Here is an 18,380-nt window from a genome sequence, read left to right on the forward strand (position 1 = left end):
CCCCGCCACTCCCTTCCGGGTGTGCTGGGAGGGGGAGGCAGCGCCGGCCAATCAGGGCCCCGGCTGGCGGCGCGCCGCGGTGACGTCATTACCGCGGGAAAATCCCGCGTGGCCGCCGCGGCGCGCCCCGAACCGAGGCCGCTGGGGGCGAGGGGAGCGATCGGGGGTGGGGGGGGGCCCTGCCGGAGCCCCACGAGCAAAGGAGGCTGAAAAAGGAGCTCGGCGCCATTCCCAGGGCTGCCCCCGCAGCCCCCGGGGCTCACGGCGCGGATCCGCAGCCCGGCCCCCCCCCCCCAGGAAAGAACGGCTTTTAACGTCCCTGGGACGCTTCTGCAGCTGAGATTAAAAGGTTTGGCTTTTATTCTGTTTACACGTTTATCTTTCCAATACTGAAAGATGTAAAATATCGTCGAGAATAAGCAAAAATATTTTAAAAATAAAACATTTGTAAGAGACCAAGCGTTTACACACAAAGTGTCTGTGTAGGGACGGGTGTACCTCATCTCTCAACGCGGTAGAAGCATCATGCAGCTGGCGCCTGGCTCTAGTCTCTCTCTCTCTCTCTCACGCGATACAAAACGGAGGGTGTACAAAGGGGAAGGGTACAGTGCATCAAAACGGATCCAAAAGCTTTCAGCCTGCCCCGACCGCGGTTCAGGCCCCGGTTTCTCTTGCAGCGCTCGGTGTCGCGGAGGCTGAGAGAGGAGGAGACTTTGTTCCCTGTACTTCTGCGGGTGTCCGCGACGCCCACCTTTCGCAGGAGAAATTGAGAGTATTGAACTTTGGTCTTGGGCAAGCAGAGAAGGAAACGCGTTCAGCTGTTCCATTCCAAACGCATTTCTGTGTCAGTGCTGAAGCTGAACAGTATTTCCTCTTAACTTTCACTGCGTTTCGCATTGGTAAAACATTACTCCGATCAACGACAAGTCCAGCACACTGCTCCGTGAAATCCCCAGCCCTGATTCGACTTTTAAGAGGGCTTCTTTTGAAGGCGGTTTGTACCTTCACACAGCCCTGAACAGATCAAAGGACTTTTTTTTTTTAAAAAAAAAAAAAAAATAAACGAAGTAACTTACAAAATGAGGGGGCAGAATGAAAACAGCTGACAACCTGCTGGAGCCTGAGCAGGTATTACTTCCCCGGTGCAGCCGCTGTAGCAGGGTCTCAAGATAAAGCCATCTGGTGCTGTATTCCTTACATCCTCTTCAGAGGCACCCCGCAGTCATCCGATTCTGATGCTGCGTAAGATAACGTCATTTGCTCCGGGTTTAGGCTTTATTCACTACTTCTCTATCATCTCAGCACGTGAAGATGGGAGCACTGGGGAGGGGGAAGCTACGGAACGCAGACCACAAGGAGCAAAGGATGACTGTTGGAAAATACAAGGAAGGGCAGCTCTGTGGAGTTCAGGGTGGCTTTAGGAAATTCAGGGCTCCTGCACCCTACAGGAGCCTGGGAATGAAGCTGAAGGCAGGAGGAAGTGGTGAAAACCCCCTACACTTAACTGCATAGTTGCCACCCTACTGAAAAGACAACTACCTTGCTATGGCTTTGAACGAGCCAGAAAAGAAACTGCTTGCCTGGAATATCACTGGGGTCAGACCGTAAGCAGGACTGGAAATCTCTGTGTTTAAAAGAAACTTAAATCCTTGACATGTTTTCAGGCTGCATCCCCAAATGCGAAGTCTAATCTCCTTCCCACAGGTGAAATCCTGGCCTCCAGGAGTCAATGCCAAAATCCAGTGGGAGCAGGACTCTGCCAGTACGAAATTCGAATGGAGAACTCGCGATTTCCCACATTTCTTCTTCAGCAAATCACATTTAACTGCTTTTAAAAATAAAACACGCTCCTGAGTCTCTTCTCCTTTCAGGGACCACAAGATAAGACCACAGAGGATGCCTGAGTCACGCTCTTAATTCCAGCCAAAAGGGGAAAATCCATCACTTAAGGAAACCACTGCTTCTGCTGCAATTGTTATCCAGACGAACCAGTTAGGGTCTGCTTTTCCAGCAGTGTAAGTGCTAACACGAGGAAGTGACTGACTCACAGCGCTAGGCTAACACCTCCCAGAGAGAGAAGGGAATGCTTGTGTGCATTACCAGAATTACTATTTGAGAAGTGTGCTGCAAGTTAAAAGAAAAGAAAGAAAGAAAAAGAAAAAAAGAAAGAAACCTTAAGCGCTTCGGCAACAGAAACAGCTTGAGAAAACAAGGCCTGTTTTTAACCATGAATGCACACGAGCTGTTCTAGCGACAGTAACGGAGCATTCGCTGTGGATAGATTTAGCACAGCTCTAAAGTTTGCAGGACTGAGGCTCGTGCGCGGCTTACAGTCTCTCTCTTTACAAATGCAGCATCGGGGGTCCTGGGGACGTTGTTTGCTTGGTTGACAAGGAAGCAGTGCTCAGATTAAGACAGTGGAGTTCCTTTTCAATTTAGATTTGCTCCCATGCACGCCAGAATTTTACCAGCTTCACCAAAGCTACAGTGGCTGCACGTGTGCAGAGCTTTCCAAATCCACAGGCTCTACCCAAATTCTCAAGTCCCTTTGGACTCCATCGTACAATTAAAATGGAGATCGCATGAAAACAAGCAGCATAAAGCACTCAGATACGGACATAAATAAATAGCTAAAATGAAAGGGAAGTAAAAAATTCGACAGCATTCCTTCATCACTTCGACCTGGAATAAAACGCCAACATCCCTCACAGTGGCTGACTCCGCAGCCCACGCCAGAGGAAGACAAAGTTCCTCAGCACTGCTCTCAGTCAGGCCATGAATGAAGAAATGCCACAAAAATAACTAAAAAGCACTTTTTTTTTTTCTTTCCTCCAACCACCCTTTTTAAAAAGAGTAAAACCCAGCCCTAAAATATGCCTTAAAATAATTAGCTTAAAACTTCCTAAAAGCAAAACCAACTCTGTCTGAGGGGGAAGAGGGGCAGAGGAACTCAGATTCTCCCAGAATAGCCTACGTTTGTTTGCACCAGTTGGAGGTCTGCTCCCACGCTTACACGCACACTTAGCTTTATACCCATTACCTCTAATGGGCCTATTAATACTTATAAATTAAGAATGAGTGTAAGTGTCCGTAGGATGAAGGCCACAGTCAGGAACCTGGCTTGCAGAATGAGCTGCTGGCACTCACACGTTCTGTGTGAACTTTGGAGATCCTTGGAAATACTTTTTTTTTTTTCTCTTAAAACACCTCATCGACATCAGCGTGGCAGGTTTGCAACGAATGGTTCCTTTCTTTCCATCTCTGGAACCCGCAGGTCCTGCGTACTTAGTATCTTTCAAAGATACTACGAAAATTAATTGCCAATTAGAGCAACATCCATGAGATCATCATCTTCTTCCCCGATCAAAAACTCGGGGCTAGCCCGGGACGGTCGCTCAGCCGAGAGCATCGCGCTGCTGGCCATGGAGAGAGACTGGTCAGCTGAAATCGGGGATTTAGACCAGCTCTCTGGCTTGATGCTGTGAGATTTCTTCTTGTCTCTTTCTTTGTCCCGATCCCGGTCTCTGTCCCGGTCTTTGTCTTTCACCTTTTTCTTCTCTTTTTTGTGCTTCTTATGTTTTTCTGAGCTATATTCAGGCAGTGGCCTAATGCCATCGTCAGAGCTGGGGCTGTTCTGATAGGATTTCTCTGCTATGGAAGAGCCCGACTCACTCTCACTGTCTATGTTTTGGGGAGTGTATGCTGGTGACTTACTGTGGCTGGGAGAGCAGCGTTCGTGTTTTGGAGTAGACCCACTGATTAGAGGGGATCCGTAGCTTTTGGAAGAAGCCATCTGAGGCCTTAAGCTATCCCCACCTCCTTCCCCAGGTTTCTGCAAAGTTACTTTGGCTTTAATACTAGGGGAACCACCATCATGCTTGCTGATGATAATTTTGGCCACTCCGGTGCTTCCGACGTTTTTGGAATCTGAATTCTTCTTGGAAGAGTCAACAGATCCTCCGGAAACAGAGACTTTAGATTTCTCTTTGTCACTCTTCTCGCGTTTGCCCTGGAACTCCCCCCCAGACATATTGTGTTTGGAGGACATAGTATGGCTTGAGGAATTGGAACTTGGCCCCATTTGTCCATCCATCGGGTCATCTCCACCAGGCCCGCTAGTGACAACCCCGTGTTTAAGTTTGTCTATGACTGCAGTCAGAGATGGCTTCTTGTTTCTGCTGGGAGACTTGCCTTTGGAACTTCCATGCTGGTTTTGAGATGAAGACATGGAAGACCCGCTAGATGAAAAGGAAGATGAAGATGCCGTGGAAGAATTCGATGAAGGAGGCGGCTTTTGTGACATGGACCCAGAGGATCCCATTCCTGAAGACGATTTCATACTCGAGCTCGATCCAGTCCCAGACATGTGAGAGCCTCCAGAACCTGAACTGATAGGTGACTTTGCCTTCGATGACGGGGGAGTACCTGGAACAGGTTTCATGGGAGAAGCAAGCTTGTCAGAACCTCCTGAAGGTCTAGAATGAGATGGCGAGATGTTTGGTTTACTCATGGAAGGGTTCATAAGCGACGATGGCTTTCCTTGAGGTTTCATCTTGGTACTTCCAGACCCGCTGCTGAGGCCATGCTTGGTGATGGGGGAGGATCCAGGCTTTCCCACTGACTGAGCCGAGCTTTTGGACTGACCTGAACTTGAGCCACCTTGGCTTGAGTAGAGGCTGCTGCTCATCTTTGAGCCCGAAGACCCTTCTGATTTGCTGCTTTTCATTTTGCCTGAGGTTGACGAGGAGGAGGAAGAGGAGGAGGAGGAAGAATGGCTATGATGGCTTTTGCTGCTGGAGGAGGTGACAGAGCCGCTACTGGTATACTGGCCGTGAGAAGACGGTTTGCCCACAGTCACTGTTCCTTTTGGGATCTGAATGGTGATTTTTGGAATAGGAGGAGTAGCCACACCGGGAGGAGTCTGAGATCTGCCTGAACTGCCAGGAGATTTGGACCCACCAGTGCTCGCTGGTGGCGTGAAAGGCCTGTTCGATGAACTGTGAGATGGAGATTTCCCATCTGTCTCCTGCTTCTTCCGCTTCGGGAGTTTCTCTTTGCTTTTGCCGTCACTGGATGGCGTCCGGCTGCGCTTCCCCGGCTTCCCATCTATCCCAGGACCTGCCAGGTTACCTCCAGAACCATTGCCTTCCTTTACCCGTTTCTGAGACTTTTCTTTTCCTAAATCCCCTGTATTCAGTAAGGGGCTCTGACCTCCACTGTGGTGCTCCATGATGTCAGAGGACCCCAGTGCTTTGCTTGCAGCTGCGATAATACTAAAATCTACTGTATCGGACTGATTGCTTCCCTTAAATTTATTTTCCCCCCCATCGCCCCCTAATACTTGTACCCCCAAAGTACTTAGAGCCTGGGATGCATAGCCCTTGAAATCATCCGTGTCTCCACTCTGACTACTCTCATCAAAGTACTCCTCCCCAAAGCCGCTTTGGCTCTGACTGTTCAGCAAGTCAGGATTGAAATCTACCCCGTCTGGAAAAAAATGGTTTGAAGAATCACTGTTGGGGCTCACAGCAGCATCTGCTATCAGGTCTGCTGGGTCTGTGTACGGGTTCTCGCTATTGTTCGTCTGAAAAACATCGGGGTCAAAGAGGGCACTTTGTGAATGTCCTGAACTAGAAGAGTCTCTCACTGGAGTACCAATGGGCGGGCAGTCCTCATTAGTGGTGGGTAGCTTGGAAGCCTCCTCTGCTATATCCGAAAGGATATCAGTAACATCGGCTCCAATGCTGTCCGAACTAGAGAGTCGAACCATTCTCTGAATACTGGGCTGCGAGTGAGGTATAGGCTGCGGGTATGTAGTAGGAGGAGTGCTGCATTGGCTGGGTGCTGGAGTAATGTGAGGGGTGTCCAGGGTATCTGCAGTCATGTTGACATCAAAAATGGGATTCTGGGAGTCAACATCCATTGAGAAGAGCTCCCTCTGGAAATCATCCTCAGTCTGATGCTTGGGCTTGTCGGCTGGCATGCGGGATTTTTTTTTCTTTTGCTTATTCCCCCCAGGGCCCATTTCCATTCTGGGAGAGCCAGAGGAAGAGTTCTGCCTTTCGAGAGGGCTGCTCCCATACAGAGTGGAGAAATCCTGAGGGGGATTCTCTTTAAGAAGGTTCATGAGCATGGGGTGGTTCTTGGTGTTGCTTGCTGGTGAGGATACTGGTGGTGGTGTGTGATGGGGAGGGGTTGGACTTGAGCCAATGGTAGACCCCACATTCCCTGTGATCTGCAACAAACTAGTGAGAATAGGGTTCTGAGACACTTTGCTGAAGTCCTCCCCATGGCCCACCGAGTCATGCCTCTCTTTCATGCTTATGCTCATGTTAAACAAAGTAGTGATGGGCCCCCCAGGAAAAGTGTTTGTTGGGGTAGTGGTACCACTCATTGGGTTGCTGCCTGTGGTCATGCCATACCCTGGGCTGCTGGCTGGGGGAAGATTTTTCTTCACCATATCTTCTACTGTTTCTGCAATGAGGGACAAGGCTGGTGTGTCTGCTTGAATCGTTTCTGCTTTTCTGCGAATTGCTCGCATGGTCACGGGAATGGACATACACCTGCAAGACACAAGGCAAAGGGTTTAGCAGGCATCTTGCTGCCCTACAGCGACGCTCACCAAAGCGGTTTTAAAACCTTCATCAAAGCAAGCAGTGAGGCTCGTGGGCACAAGAGAGCAACAGGTCCAGGCACCGTAAATGCCTTGCTGCTCTGTTTGTATTCATACTTACCCCACCGTGCTTATCCAGCCATGAGACAACTGTGTCTTGCAATCACAAATGCAGGGATAATTAATCAGTCAACTAACTCTAATAATTAATAGCTGACAGATGATAATCTTGTAGTTAAAGCACAGGATGCAGTCTGGGTTGTTACTCTGATTCTGCTAGGGAACACCTTTGTCTAAGCTTGGCAAGCCTTACACTTCCTGCAGTCCTGTAAAAATCAATGATGCTGTCACATTCTCCTCAAGGTCAACTACCCTATAATGTTCTGAAATAAAGATAGCTATTCTCACTCAAGAGGTCTATGCTGTGCACTGTTAACATTCTGCAGCGTTCTGCATGCCTCCATGGTGGCTGGGGTGGAGTAACCTTGATAAAAGACCTGGCTAAATGACAACCTGCAGGGGAGCTCTTTCACATTTTACAAGACTTTGAAAGCAACCAACTAGAGGAGAAAGCATAAACAGGCAGGCACCTCGGACACACACCCAAAAATAAGTAGCTAGGGTTCAATGTTTGGAATGGAATTTTCAGTAGGGCACCAGGTTTGCCTGTTTGCCTCTCCTCCAAACAACCGCATGTAAAACTCACTCACAGACAGAATGACTCCAAAAACGACCAGGAGAAATACAACAGAGTTCATCCACACGATTTGGAGTGCCCTGAACAGAGGCATGCCATTACTAAAGCCACGGTACTCACCGATATGTTCTTAAACATGAAATATCTCCTGTCTGTTACAGCTCATAAAACAGAAAGGAGTGAACCTGAGAGCCTGGTCCTACAGGCATGGCACCAGACTGACTCAGAAGGTCTGAGCCACCTCTCTGGCTCCGGCGCTGGTCGGCTGAGTAACCACAGACGTGCCACGCAGTCTGCCTGCACCTCGGCTCATCCCGGTTATGAAACCGGGATAATGACGCTTACTCTTATGGAAAACACTCTGGATAGAAATCACTTATCCTGATCATTACACAGAAATCCTGGGAATATGGGAAAGCAATTAAAATTTTCGCTATTCTACCACTAATTTTAGCTGCTTCTGGGTTACTTTTGGAGCCTGTTTTTGCATTGTCGCTTCTCCTCCTGAAAGCTGAATTTTCTGCAATATAAAAAACTTGGTAGGATGCTATCAAAGGCATGTGCAATTAATTGTACTTGCAAGCTCCTGCATATTAGCTTACAAACATCACTGTAAGCAACACGGAACGTCGGAACAAAAACATCCAGCTTACCTTTGAACAACTTTGGCAATGAAATCATCCGTACAGATAAGAGCATCAGATAGCCCTTTGTACAGCTTACAGTTCACATGAGTGGAGTCTTGCACATCCATTACCACTGAAAGAGAGAAGGCATTTAGAAGAGATAAAAATTCTGGTTACGATGGAAGAAAACCCTGCCGTCCTGCCTCTAAATACAGCATGCTTTTAGCGAGACCACTTACCACACACTAGGGAGTCATTCACAGGGTGCTGAAAGGATACACTGAAACAGGAGTCAGAGAGCGGACAAACTTCAAACTGCAGGATCCCAGGAGAATCTGAAAGACATGGGAACTATTACATTAGGGAACACAGGAGATGAACCAGAGGCGCCAGCTCAATACACCCATATAGAAGAGAAAAGAAAAAGGGAAGCAGCATGGGCCTCACTGCTAATTCCTACACCTGGGAAAATCACCCACAGCTCCTTATTATCCCCACATTGTATTCCACTTGATGTCGTACCCACCTTCTTTTAAAACTGTTCGCTTGACGCAGCTGCCGATTAGTGTGTTGTATGCCACCTGATGTCTGATCAAATTAAGGATGAGAGGAACCCGTCCAGGGTGCTGGAAGGCGATTTTACTGATCAGTGTTCCTTGGAGGCTTCTTCCATCTGGGAGAGGAGCATCCTTGTTCAGAAAGTAACAGTGCTGCTGTCCTGGAAGAGCCTGACAAACAATTTCTGCTTTACTCCAGCCAGTGCTGGGTACAAGGCGATAACAGACATCTAAGGAGGAAAGAGCAGGCTGCAGATCTAAATGACGCCAAGCCACCTTTCTGGTTGAAAATGACAATGAAGACGTCTTCCTTCCATTAAATGACAAGCAGACCCGAACAAGCAAGACAGGACTTTGGCTCCTCAGCAGCAGTATTGCCAAACAGCATTAACTGTCCCCCACTACAACAGCTTCGTGTGGCATGGCATCCCCTTCTCTGGAAAGAGAAATCCTCTGAAGTTAATAGGAGATCTGTCACTGACTAATTTAAGAAGCAGGATTTCTCCCAAGTGATGCAAGTGATTCAGCCACAAATTACAGTCCAAAGAAAAAGGAAAGGACAGAATCTGGCAATGCTGACCTCTCCAATACCTCTGCTGTCATTACTGCAGCTGCACTTTGACTGCAATGGATTTTTCACTGCTAAGTCACTTTCCATTTCTTATATGTTTATTTATTTGCACACAAAATCAATGAAAACTGCAAACATCACAGGTGATCCTGATGTCTTCCCACAAGCCCGGTCTAGCCTCTAGAACACTGCTGCAGCTACCTTCAGTGTTCTTCTCACCTGCTACCCAAGAACAGCCAACAGACCTTCTGAAGAGCCAACTCACGTGTCTAAATTTGAAGTCATTTATTCAAGGTTTGCCCTGTGTCATTTCACCTTTATTTACGTCACCCAGTCCACATAAAGCTTTCTGATGTACAATTTTAGCTAAAGAGAAAGAAAACAACCCCTGCAACCTCACCGGGTGTGCGCACATCGGCTTACACACCAGTGTGACCAAACACACCATCCATCCATCCATTTGCATCCATCTTTCAGATCAGAGAACAGGTCAGATGTAGACACAAATCATTCTGCGGGAATGCATATCATGACAAATCCACATTTAAGACAAAATAGTTTATTCTCCTAATTACTGCGGTCATGTCCGTATCAGAATTCTAATGACTGGGTAGCAGAGTCTTTCCCCACGAACAAGTGCTGTACCAATTTCCTTTATCCTCCTTGAAGAACACCCAGAACAGATGAAACCCCCCCCACACTGCTCATCTACAAGTATAATGCCCTGGTTGTAATGACGTACTTACTGCATAGAAGCGCATATTGTGGTTTAACGGTACAGGGTCAGCCTCCTTAGACAATTCAAACTGCGTGATCAACTCATACAAGGGTACAAACGTTGGCGGTGTGTCGAACAGTGGAATACCTGAGGAAACAAAATGGCACAGAATGATAACACTGGGAGCTGGAAGGTGATGGTGGGCCAGAGGAGTTACTATCTACTGAAACAAACCTCTCTGGTTCTTACCAAAAACAGCACAAAACCTTAAGCAACTTTCATGGCGTGTTTTAAAAAATAGCAGCGGTTTTTTGATAAAAACCTAGGGAGTGTCCGTCTCACAGATCTGCCGCTCACCTGTGCAGCTCTGAAGTTTCTGAATGAAAGCTCGAGACACTGGAATGGGACGTGGGAATTTCAAGAAGAAACAAGCTGGTAAGTCCACACTGTTGGCACTGGTGATTGATGAGAAAGATGGAGTTCTGGAAAATCAAGTTAATACATGGTCTTTTTAGATGCAGGGCATGATCGCGTGTGCCAGATGTGCGATTGCAGCTAGCTCAGATACAAGCAGACCGGTATACCTTCTTAAAAATTAAAAGACAGTCCTCAAAAGCATGTCACGTGCCTGAAATACCCATTTCTCAGCTTCATATAATGCTGTGACATCACGCAGTCATCTCCCCACTCTGACTTCAAAAGAGGGCTGAATATTGAGTTGGCGTCTGACCAAGGCCACTGAGAAAGGCCTGGCCGATAGGTCCTTTGCTTACCCTTTGCTGTCAACTGGATGAGAGCCCATAATCAGTGGTGCAATTGGAAGTTTGTACATCGCCATGGTTCCCTCGACTGTTACCGACACATTCATTCCTAAAGATCGAGGAACTGCAAGAGAAGGCAAGAAAAAAAAGAGAACAACATAAGGTGATGAAAAAACAACGCAGCCTTTATGAACTAAATATCAGTACGGTGGAAATGCATTGCTTCCTCCACAGAGCAGAGTTCTCAGCATTCACTGCTATCACTAAAAGGACTACAGCCGAACAAGTTAGTTGTGCTACCTAACACTATTTTTCTTACAAGGTTGATCAGTGGCATAATTCCTAAAACATATTTCAAATACATTTGCCAGTCTGTAGTATGTTCCTTCAAAGCCATTTATTGTTTTGCTTTGTAATAATTTCACCCTTTTCTCTTCCAAGACCAGCCTCAGTTTTAACTGGTGCTGGGTTTTGTCATTTTACCAAAAGACAAATATCCACACACACGCATGAAAAACAATCTTACAGTAGGACAGCAGATGGGAATACCCAAGTATTCCGACAATAAAACAACTCGCATGTTAACAATGAAATTCATCCTAAGGACAAAGGCTCTGTCTGCAGACTGCTACCACTGGTAGTAGCCCAATTCAAACTCCAGAACAGCCGCGAGGCTCAAGATGGTCAGCTCAGACGGCATTTACTCAGGTACTAATTAAACCCGTGTCCTCTGTAAGGCAGCCTCTGCTTTCCTCGTATTACAGAGTGACAGCAGAGGGCAGCCAGAGTGCTCCCCTGGACTTCTGCTTTCTTCTCTCCTTCAAGCAGCAGTAAGCCCACAGTAGCTTCCAAAGGCGACCTACCATTGTTCTCATGCAAAATAACGGGGGCTCCAGTGCCGTCTTCAAATAAATCATAGGGCGAGACATAATACTTGAGATTCATAAGGAGACCTGTGGGAGAGAGGCTTATGAGCGGGCATCCTGATGCCGCAGGTTAACCCCGTCATTACTAGCCCCTGTAACCACCTGATGTTTGCATTAGAACACAGCACACGCTGCACAGAGCTCCTAGTGCACCTTGAAAGCTGTCCTCTGCTGTCACAGCCACAGACGTAGCTTTGTAACGGAAGACTGCCTTTCCGGATCACGTGCGACTTACAAATATTCAACCACCTTGTCCCTCTTTGATTAGCATTTTTCTTTATTACCACCAGTTAATTTCCAACTAACATTAATAAAGGGGACCCTGAACCAAACCAACTTTTTCTTTCCTTTTTTAAGCGTTTATCAAAGATACCTCCACTCCTGGGGGTGAGATAGCCAACACTGCCATGAAGAATCTTGTCGAGTGGATTTGCATTGGTGGCTTGCCTGCAAGAGAGGCAATCACAGGTCTGTAACAAGCTAGAGCCATATCTGAAGCCAGAATTCACGTCCTGATGACAGTCTAAGATTTTAACTCAATATACACACCGCTCAGTCACAGAAGTAGCTATTTTAAACTTCACGGTGCCATAGGCAAAGCAGAAGCTACTTTTTATTCCTACAGCATGAATGGTTTATCTCCCGAATCTACAGTAGTAAAAGGTGGTCAGATGTTTCTTCGTTTCTGACTGTAAAACAGTTGTTACCACTAATCCATCTAATCATGAACTTTTTTTGGCCTTCCAGACTTTCCTTCAGTTGAATTCTGTAGTTAAAAAGGACAATGGTAAATTCCAGAAAGCTCTGAGCGATTTTTCTGTCTCTCTTTATCACTCTCCTGCCAGCATGATCCTTCTATAACCTCAGCACTGCGCTTTTTAGCAATAAAGTCACAATTTATAGGGATTGATGTGACGCTTCATGGATATACAGTACTTGGCATTATTATAATCAGTCAATGTGATACGGCAATTAATTAAAAAAAAGAAAAAGCAAACCATAGAGATGTTCTTACCAATACATCCCTGCCATTTTCGAGAGATCCAGCTCCAAAGACTGTAGAGCCAAGTACATTTTAGTTTTAAGTTTGCTGGGGGGAAAAAAAAAGAAAAAAAAGAAAAATTAAAAGGAACCATGCAAAGAAACGCAACTCACAAACCGATGGCTGACAAGCTGCAGTACTTCCTATCAGATTGAGCATTTAGAAATTTTAACTTTTCGATCTGTATTCCCACTGCTCTGCATTAAATCCTTCCAGCCCACTGTGTTCGCACGCAAGCCATGGTGATGAAGTCAGCAGGATCACAGGCACAATGAAAATTTAAGCACAAAGCTAAAAGCTGGTAGGTTTAATTGCATGTACACGGACATAAATAAATATCATACATATTCTAGACTTACTTGTCTCCTGGCAACTTATACAGGTTCACAAGTCCCCTTAGATGCTTAGAAAATTCATCAAAATTTTTCTCTCTGAAAGCAAGAAGGAGAAAAAGTAACATGCGTTCAAATTTGTTGCAGATAAGGCTTAACTTTTAAAAGCTATATTAATACAAACATTAAGTCACTTCAGAATAGACTTTTGCTACGTGACAGCTAAACGATGCCTTCTTGAAATGATCCAGCTTTAACAATTCTGATGAATGTTGCGCTGTGGCTCCCAAGATGCCAGGCATGGCAGTCAGGATCAGAAACATCTGACCCAAAGCCAGAAAATCCCCTGAGGAGGAGAGACTTTATGGGGAAAGAACAGTTTTGAAATGTTTTGTGTTTCCAGGCATAAAACAGCATCACATCAACACTGCAAAGAGAAGCCAAGCCGAAAATGTAACAACCAATTCTTGTTGCTCACCTCAGATGTTGCACCAGTTCTGGACAACTCTGAAAAGGAAAGAAGATGCAGCAACATCAATGTCAAATGCATCAGATTAAGCCTTTGTGCAGCACAGCAACTGTAAAATATTACAACGGTGAAGTTTTTGAGCATCATCTTTAGATGAGAAGCAACAAAATGCTCACAACTACACGTTGCTATGTTTCTAGTTCTGCTTGTCAACCCCCCTTGGAACAAATACAAGCAGTGTTCTTTCTTCTTAAAGAACTGATTGGAATAAGCTTTTAAAATTGTGACACCGTAAGTTGAAAGCCTACGATCTCACAGAGATATAAAAACGGCCTGTTTTCAGAAGAGCAGCTACACCAACATAAAGGGCAAGTTCAAACTCTCACACCTGTGGAGGAGGGAAGTAAAGCCCCTTTCTTTCAGGATCTTAACCATAACATTCCACATCTTAGTGCTTTCCATTCACAGATTTAAGCTTTTTAAGACTCGCTTCCCTGTCCTTCCTCCAGAAATAAAATCCTCAGAAACACACCAACAACTTCCTCAAATCATTCTTCCAGTTGGAACGCTACTCAAAGAAAAAGAGAGACCACGAGTAAAACGCTCCTCGCAGACTACGCCACGGGGGCTCTGACCCTCCATTAGAACAAGCGAGCAGCAAAGGCACAATGCTAGGTCTCGCAGGACATTCAGTGTGATTTTTTTCTCTGCTCAAACAAAAGGGAGGCGAAACCACAGTTCCAAAACCAAAAAGGCATTATGCTCGTCTTTCTCAGTAATACGTACCACAGGGTTTTCTCCGTGGTGAGCCACCTTGACATCACACAGCAGCCCTGTAGGATCTAACTGGACTTCCACATAGAACATGTCTGAAGTGATGTAACATTCAGTGCCATTTGCACTAAGGTGAGATCCAAGGCTTACATACAAAACAAAACAAAAATTGCTATGAGATGCACACAAAAAACAATCAAACCAGCAGTGAGATTACGATGTGTACAGATAAACAGGAAATGCCTTTGCCGTAAAACAAAGGAGTGGACGTACCCATTCTGTCTGGCTATAGACTCCAGGCGATCCGTCATGGCAGGCAGAGAAGAGACTGGATGGAGAAAGCACAAAACAAGGCTTACTGAAAGGATTCAGCATGTTCCCTGGCATGAGACATCGGCATTAAAACAACCCCAGCTCCTTACTCACTCCTACGTCTGCTCATACCTTAACACGCGCATCTCTAAACATTACCTGCACTCAAAACTGAAACAGAACATTTCGTATAGAGAAAAACAAACGTTCTCAGGAGTACAGAGGGAGAATGGATTTCTTCCTCGAGTGGAATTCGGGTACGGGCAATAAGAATAAAAATAACACAAGCGATCTTGGCTGATACTGAGTCATAAGACAGAAGCATGCTTATGGAAACGTGAGCGCCACGAACACAGCGAGATGTGCTAGCAACGACCTTGCTTCTGCGATGCAGAGAATTTCCACACTACATCACAGTTAAGCATTTCCTACAGTGCATGCACAGAATGTACCAACCTTTTAATGCCTTCTGCAAAGTCTCCAAACAGCTCACCAGATGTTGGTGCCCCCCAGAGTTCATCACAACTCGTTTTTCCTAAGCCAGGAAGAAGAAAAATGTTCTTTTTACGTGTCACTCAGTGAGAGGGAATCGCTGCAACTCTCGTTCAGTCAAGTGAGGTTTATTCAGGTAATTAAAGGCAGATTAGATTTCATCCCGAAATTACATCCTCATGTTGATTCCTGTAGGAGAACAGCACCCATTTTGGAAGCAGGTAACAAAGGCAGGCCTGGAATTGATTTTTTTTTGAGCAACGTGCTCCTGTGGAACAACCGACTGCAACAACTTTTTAACTGGCATAAGCTGAGAGTTGTGCACGAGGAGACAGAAACAGAGAGGCAAACTTTTACCACCACAATAAATGCAGCAGTCCTTGGGGTAGCTCTGCCCTGCCTCCTGCTCCTCCCTACCCTCACCTAGCTGGAAGGGTAAAGGGTATCCCACCCCTCCCTGCACGCTGCCGGGTGTGAGGACACCCAAAAGGAAGCCGAGGCTTGAACAAAACCTAAAGCGCTTTGCAGAGATCCAACAAGCCAACAACAGAACGAACAGCAAAGGAACTCCAGCACCCTCCTACTCGGACCCCAGCCCTTCTCACCATGACTTGACGGACTAGCTTCATGGTTTCTGTCCAAGGCCTGTTCTGGTTGTACTTTGCGTGAAGTCTTTCTAAGAGAGTGCTCATCTTGTTCAGCTTCTCCGCTTCTGCGAGACAAACCACGGGGACAACTCAGGAGAGAGACCAAGAAATACCTGCAGGTTTTACAAGTAACACAGCCTGGCAGTTGTAACAATAACTCTTTCTACCTTTAAGCTATGAATGATTTCAAAAATATATATATATATTTATTACTGTTTTACCCCTGCAACCTAGACTTTAAGGCTCAATAAGCGTTAAGAATACATCACCAGCCATCAAAACCTAGAGGTCCCTCAAGGGCCTAAGGGCCCGTTGGGGAAGGGCTCCTCTTCTGCACGGCCCCTCCCCGAATGACCCAGCCCCGTCGGGATAAGTTCTGGCACGACAGGAATACGCTGGCAGCCTGTTTGGGGCTACGACAGCGTGGCCTGAAGATGAAGCTTCCCCATGATAAGGAACAGAGAAGTAAAGAAGAGATGTTACGCTTAATTCCCGGGGTTCCCCCTCACTGTTCACTCTTCCACCTTCTTGCACAGCGAGGATCTCACAGACCTTCCCTCACCAAAAGCCTTAGCCAAGAGAAGCCTTACACAAGAGAACGCGGGCTTTGGTACTACCATAACTTAGCTTTTTCCCCCCCCTTTGTGCTGAGTTTTTTCTTCAGTTGCATTTGCAAAAAAAAAAAAAACAAAAAACAGCAGACATCAGTGCCAAAATAAACCCTGCCGCAGGCACTACTGGCTCCAAGGCAAACACGAGCCCGTGACACGTTAACTGCCGCGGCACACAGCCCTGCAAGCCCTCGGTGCGGAATTCAAAGGCTTTGTTCTCGTTACTGATGCACGCGTGGTTCACAGAGTTGACGCTGGCACCACCAAGTCCAAGGGTACAAAATAACTGAGCGCTTGTTAAACGCTTTCAGACACTTGACACCTCCCAGCCACGTTACAAGCACACGCTGGCTGAGGTTGGCGAGGGCACCTGGGTCCACCCGGAGCAACCCCTGCTGCAGCAGGGCCACTTGTGGCTGGGGACCCAGGACCACGTCCAGCTGGCTTCCGAACTTCTCCTGACAGGGGAGGGTCCACAAGCTCAGGGCAACCCACTGGGGACTCAGTCACCCACAGGGTGACAAAGTGCTCTGGTGTTCAGCCAGTGCCACCTGGGCGTCCGCTGCCTCTTGCCCTGTGGCCTGGAACCCCTGGCAAGTGCTTGCCTTTTCCCAATAGCTTCATGCTCACAGAGCGGATCCCTCGCAGCGCGGGGACAGGCCGAGCTGTGACGTGCTGAGGCTGCTGCCTTTATTTCATAGAGTCCTAGAATCATTAAGGTCAGAAGAGACCTCCAGGACCACCTGGCCCGACCACCCCCCCGTCACCAATGTCGTCAGTCCCCCACTAACCATGTCCCTCAGCACCACGTCCAACTTTCCTTAACCCCCGCCACGGGACGGCGACGCCACCACCTCCTGCCCAACCCGCCCCAGCGCCTGCCCGCTTCCTGACGACAATTCCTGGCCCCTTCCTGACCGTTTCTCTCCTCATTTCCCTCACCAACAGCCCCGGGAGCTGCGGGCACGGCTCTGGGGCGGGCCCAGCCCGGTGCCACCGGGCCTGTCACCCCTCTGAAGGCTGAGGGGGGGGAGGCCGGACCCCTCCCATCCCCGTACCCCCCCCCGCTCCTCATCCCCGGGCCCCACCGGCGAGGCCGCGGCCTCCCCTCAGTCCCCCCCCCCCCCCCGCGGCCCGCTGTCGCTGGGCGGCACTACTCACCCTCGGCGCCGCCCGGCGCCGCCTTCATGTCGCGGGGGCGGGGAGGGGAGGCCCGCGGAGGGGCCTCGGCGCCGCTGTCGCCTGAGGAAGGGCCGGGGGGAGGCCCCCGGGGCCGCTCCGCGCCCGCCTCACACGGCGCCGGCCGCCGCCATCCCCGGGCCGCGCCACCTCTCGCGAGAGCCGCGAAGTCTCGCGAGATGTGGGGAGGGCGAGAAGAGCTGGCGGGGCCTGCGCCCGGACGCCCCCGCCCCTACGCCTCACGGCGTAGGGGCGGGGGCGTCCGGGCGCAGGCCCCGCCCCCGCGGTTCAACCTGCCGAGCGCTGATTGGCCGCCGCCTCCCGTCCTCAGGAGGGGGGCGGGGCGTTACTCCCCCCCCCCTTCGTTCCCCGCTCCCCGTGGAAGCTCTCGCGAGAGCACGCGGCGCGCGCGCGTCCCGCTCCTCCCCTCCCCTCCCGGAAACCTCGCGGAGCTCAGCTAGAGGACGGCCGCTGGGGGGGGGGGGGGTGTTGCGGGGTTGTTCTCGCGAGAGGTCTCGCGAGCTTTGCCGGGAGTCTCGCGAGAGTTGCCGGGCGCGCCCCCCCCTTCCCCCCCCCCCCACCCCCCTCCGCCGGAGCCGTTTCGCTTTGGGCCGTGAGCGGGGGGCGGCGGGGCCGGGCCGGGCAGGGCCGCGCGCGGGGCGGGGGCGGCGGGGCCGGGGCCGGTGCTACGGGAGGGGACCGGACCGGGCCGGGTGGGGGGGAGGGGGGGGCGAGGGCGAGGCGTGGAGTGAGTGGAGGCAGCGCGGGCCCGGGCCCCGCCTTCCCGGGGCTCCCCCGCGGCGGCGCTGCCGCCCTCCGGGCCTGGGCCCTCCTCGGATGAGGCGCTGAGGCCGGGCCCTTCCCCGCCCGCCCCCCCCCCCCCCCGTCCCCGTCCCCCCTCACGCAGACGGGGACGCGAGCGGGGGGCCCGGGGCCGCGCATGGTGCGCGGAGGAGCGGCCGCCGGGCGACTTTGAGCTGCCGGGGGGGGGTTCGGGGGCGGCCTCCCCCCCCCCCCCCCCTTGCCCCCCGGGGCAGCGCGGCCGGGGGAGGG

The 18,380-nt window shown here is 49.3% G+C and overlaps 1 protein-coding gene across 2 annotated transcripts; it reads right to left on the bottom strand.

The window, feature by feature from the left end:
• Positions 1–337: 337 nt before the first annotated feature.
• On the bottom strand, positions 338–17,493 carry MED1 (mediator complex subunit 1). 2 transcript variants are annotated; one of them, XM_035572042.2, is made up of 18 exons: positions 17,310–17,493; positions 15,496–15,602; positions 14,855–14,933; positions 14,360–14,414; positions 14,099–14,231; positions 13,322–13,350; positions 12,871–12,942; positions 12,485–12,559; positions 11,843–11,916; positions 11,407–11,496; positions 10,556–10,667; positions 10,140–10,264; positions 9,811–9,929; positions 8,463–8,664; positions 8,176–8,271; positions 7,964–8,069; positions 6,423–6,563; positions 338–6,245 (listed from the first exon to the last, which is right to left on the bottom strand). In XM_035572042.2, exons 1-18 carry the CDS (start codon positions 17,335–17,337, stop codon positions 3,314–3,316), a joined length of 4,575 nt encoding a protein of 1,524 aa, XP_035427935.1. In that variant the 5' UTR covers positions 17,338–17,493; the 3' UTR covers positions 338–3,313. The 2 variants fall into 2 exon arrangements, with proteins under 2 accessions (XP_035427935.1, XP_035427934.1); XM_035572041.2 differs by having other exon boundaries at positions 338–6,563.
• Positions 17,494–18,380: the final 887 nt, after the last annotated feature.

Source organism: Cygnus atratus, chromosome 25 (genome assembly GCF_013377495.2).
Source record: "Cygnus atratus isolate AKBS03 ecotype Queensland, Australia chromosome 25, CAtr_DNAZoo_HiC_assembly, whole genome shotgun sequence".
Classification (NCBI taxonomy): Eukaryota; Metazoa; Chordata; class Aves; order Anseriformes; family Anatidae; genus Cygnus; species Cygnus atratus.

What these genes read in the sequence shown, in the direction of transcription:
- MED1 (XM_035572041.2), bottom strand. Translation starts at nt 17,337, where the DNA reads ATGAAGGCGGCGCCGGGCGGCGCCGAGG. An exon ending in ACCACGGAGAAAACCCTGTG is followed by an intron (nt 13,351 to 14,098) that starts GTACGTATTACT and finishes TTTCCTTTTCAG; the next exon opens with AGTTGTCCAGAACTGGTGCA. An exon ending in GCGAACAGTTTTAAAAGAAG is followed by an intron (nt 8,272 to 8,462) that starts GTGGGTACGACA and finishes CATGTCTTTCAG; the next exon opens with ATTCTCCTGGGATCCTGCAG.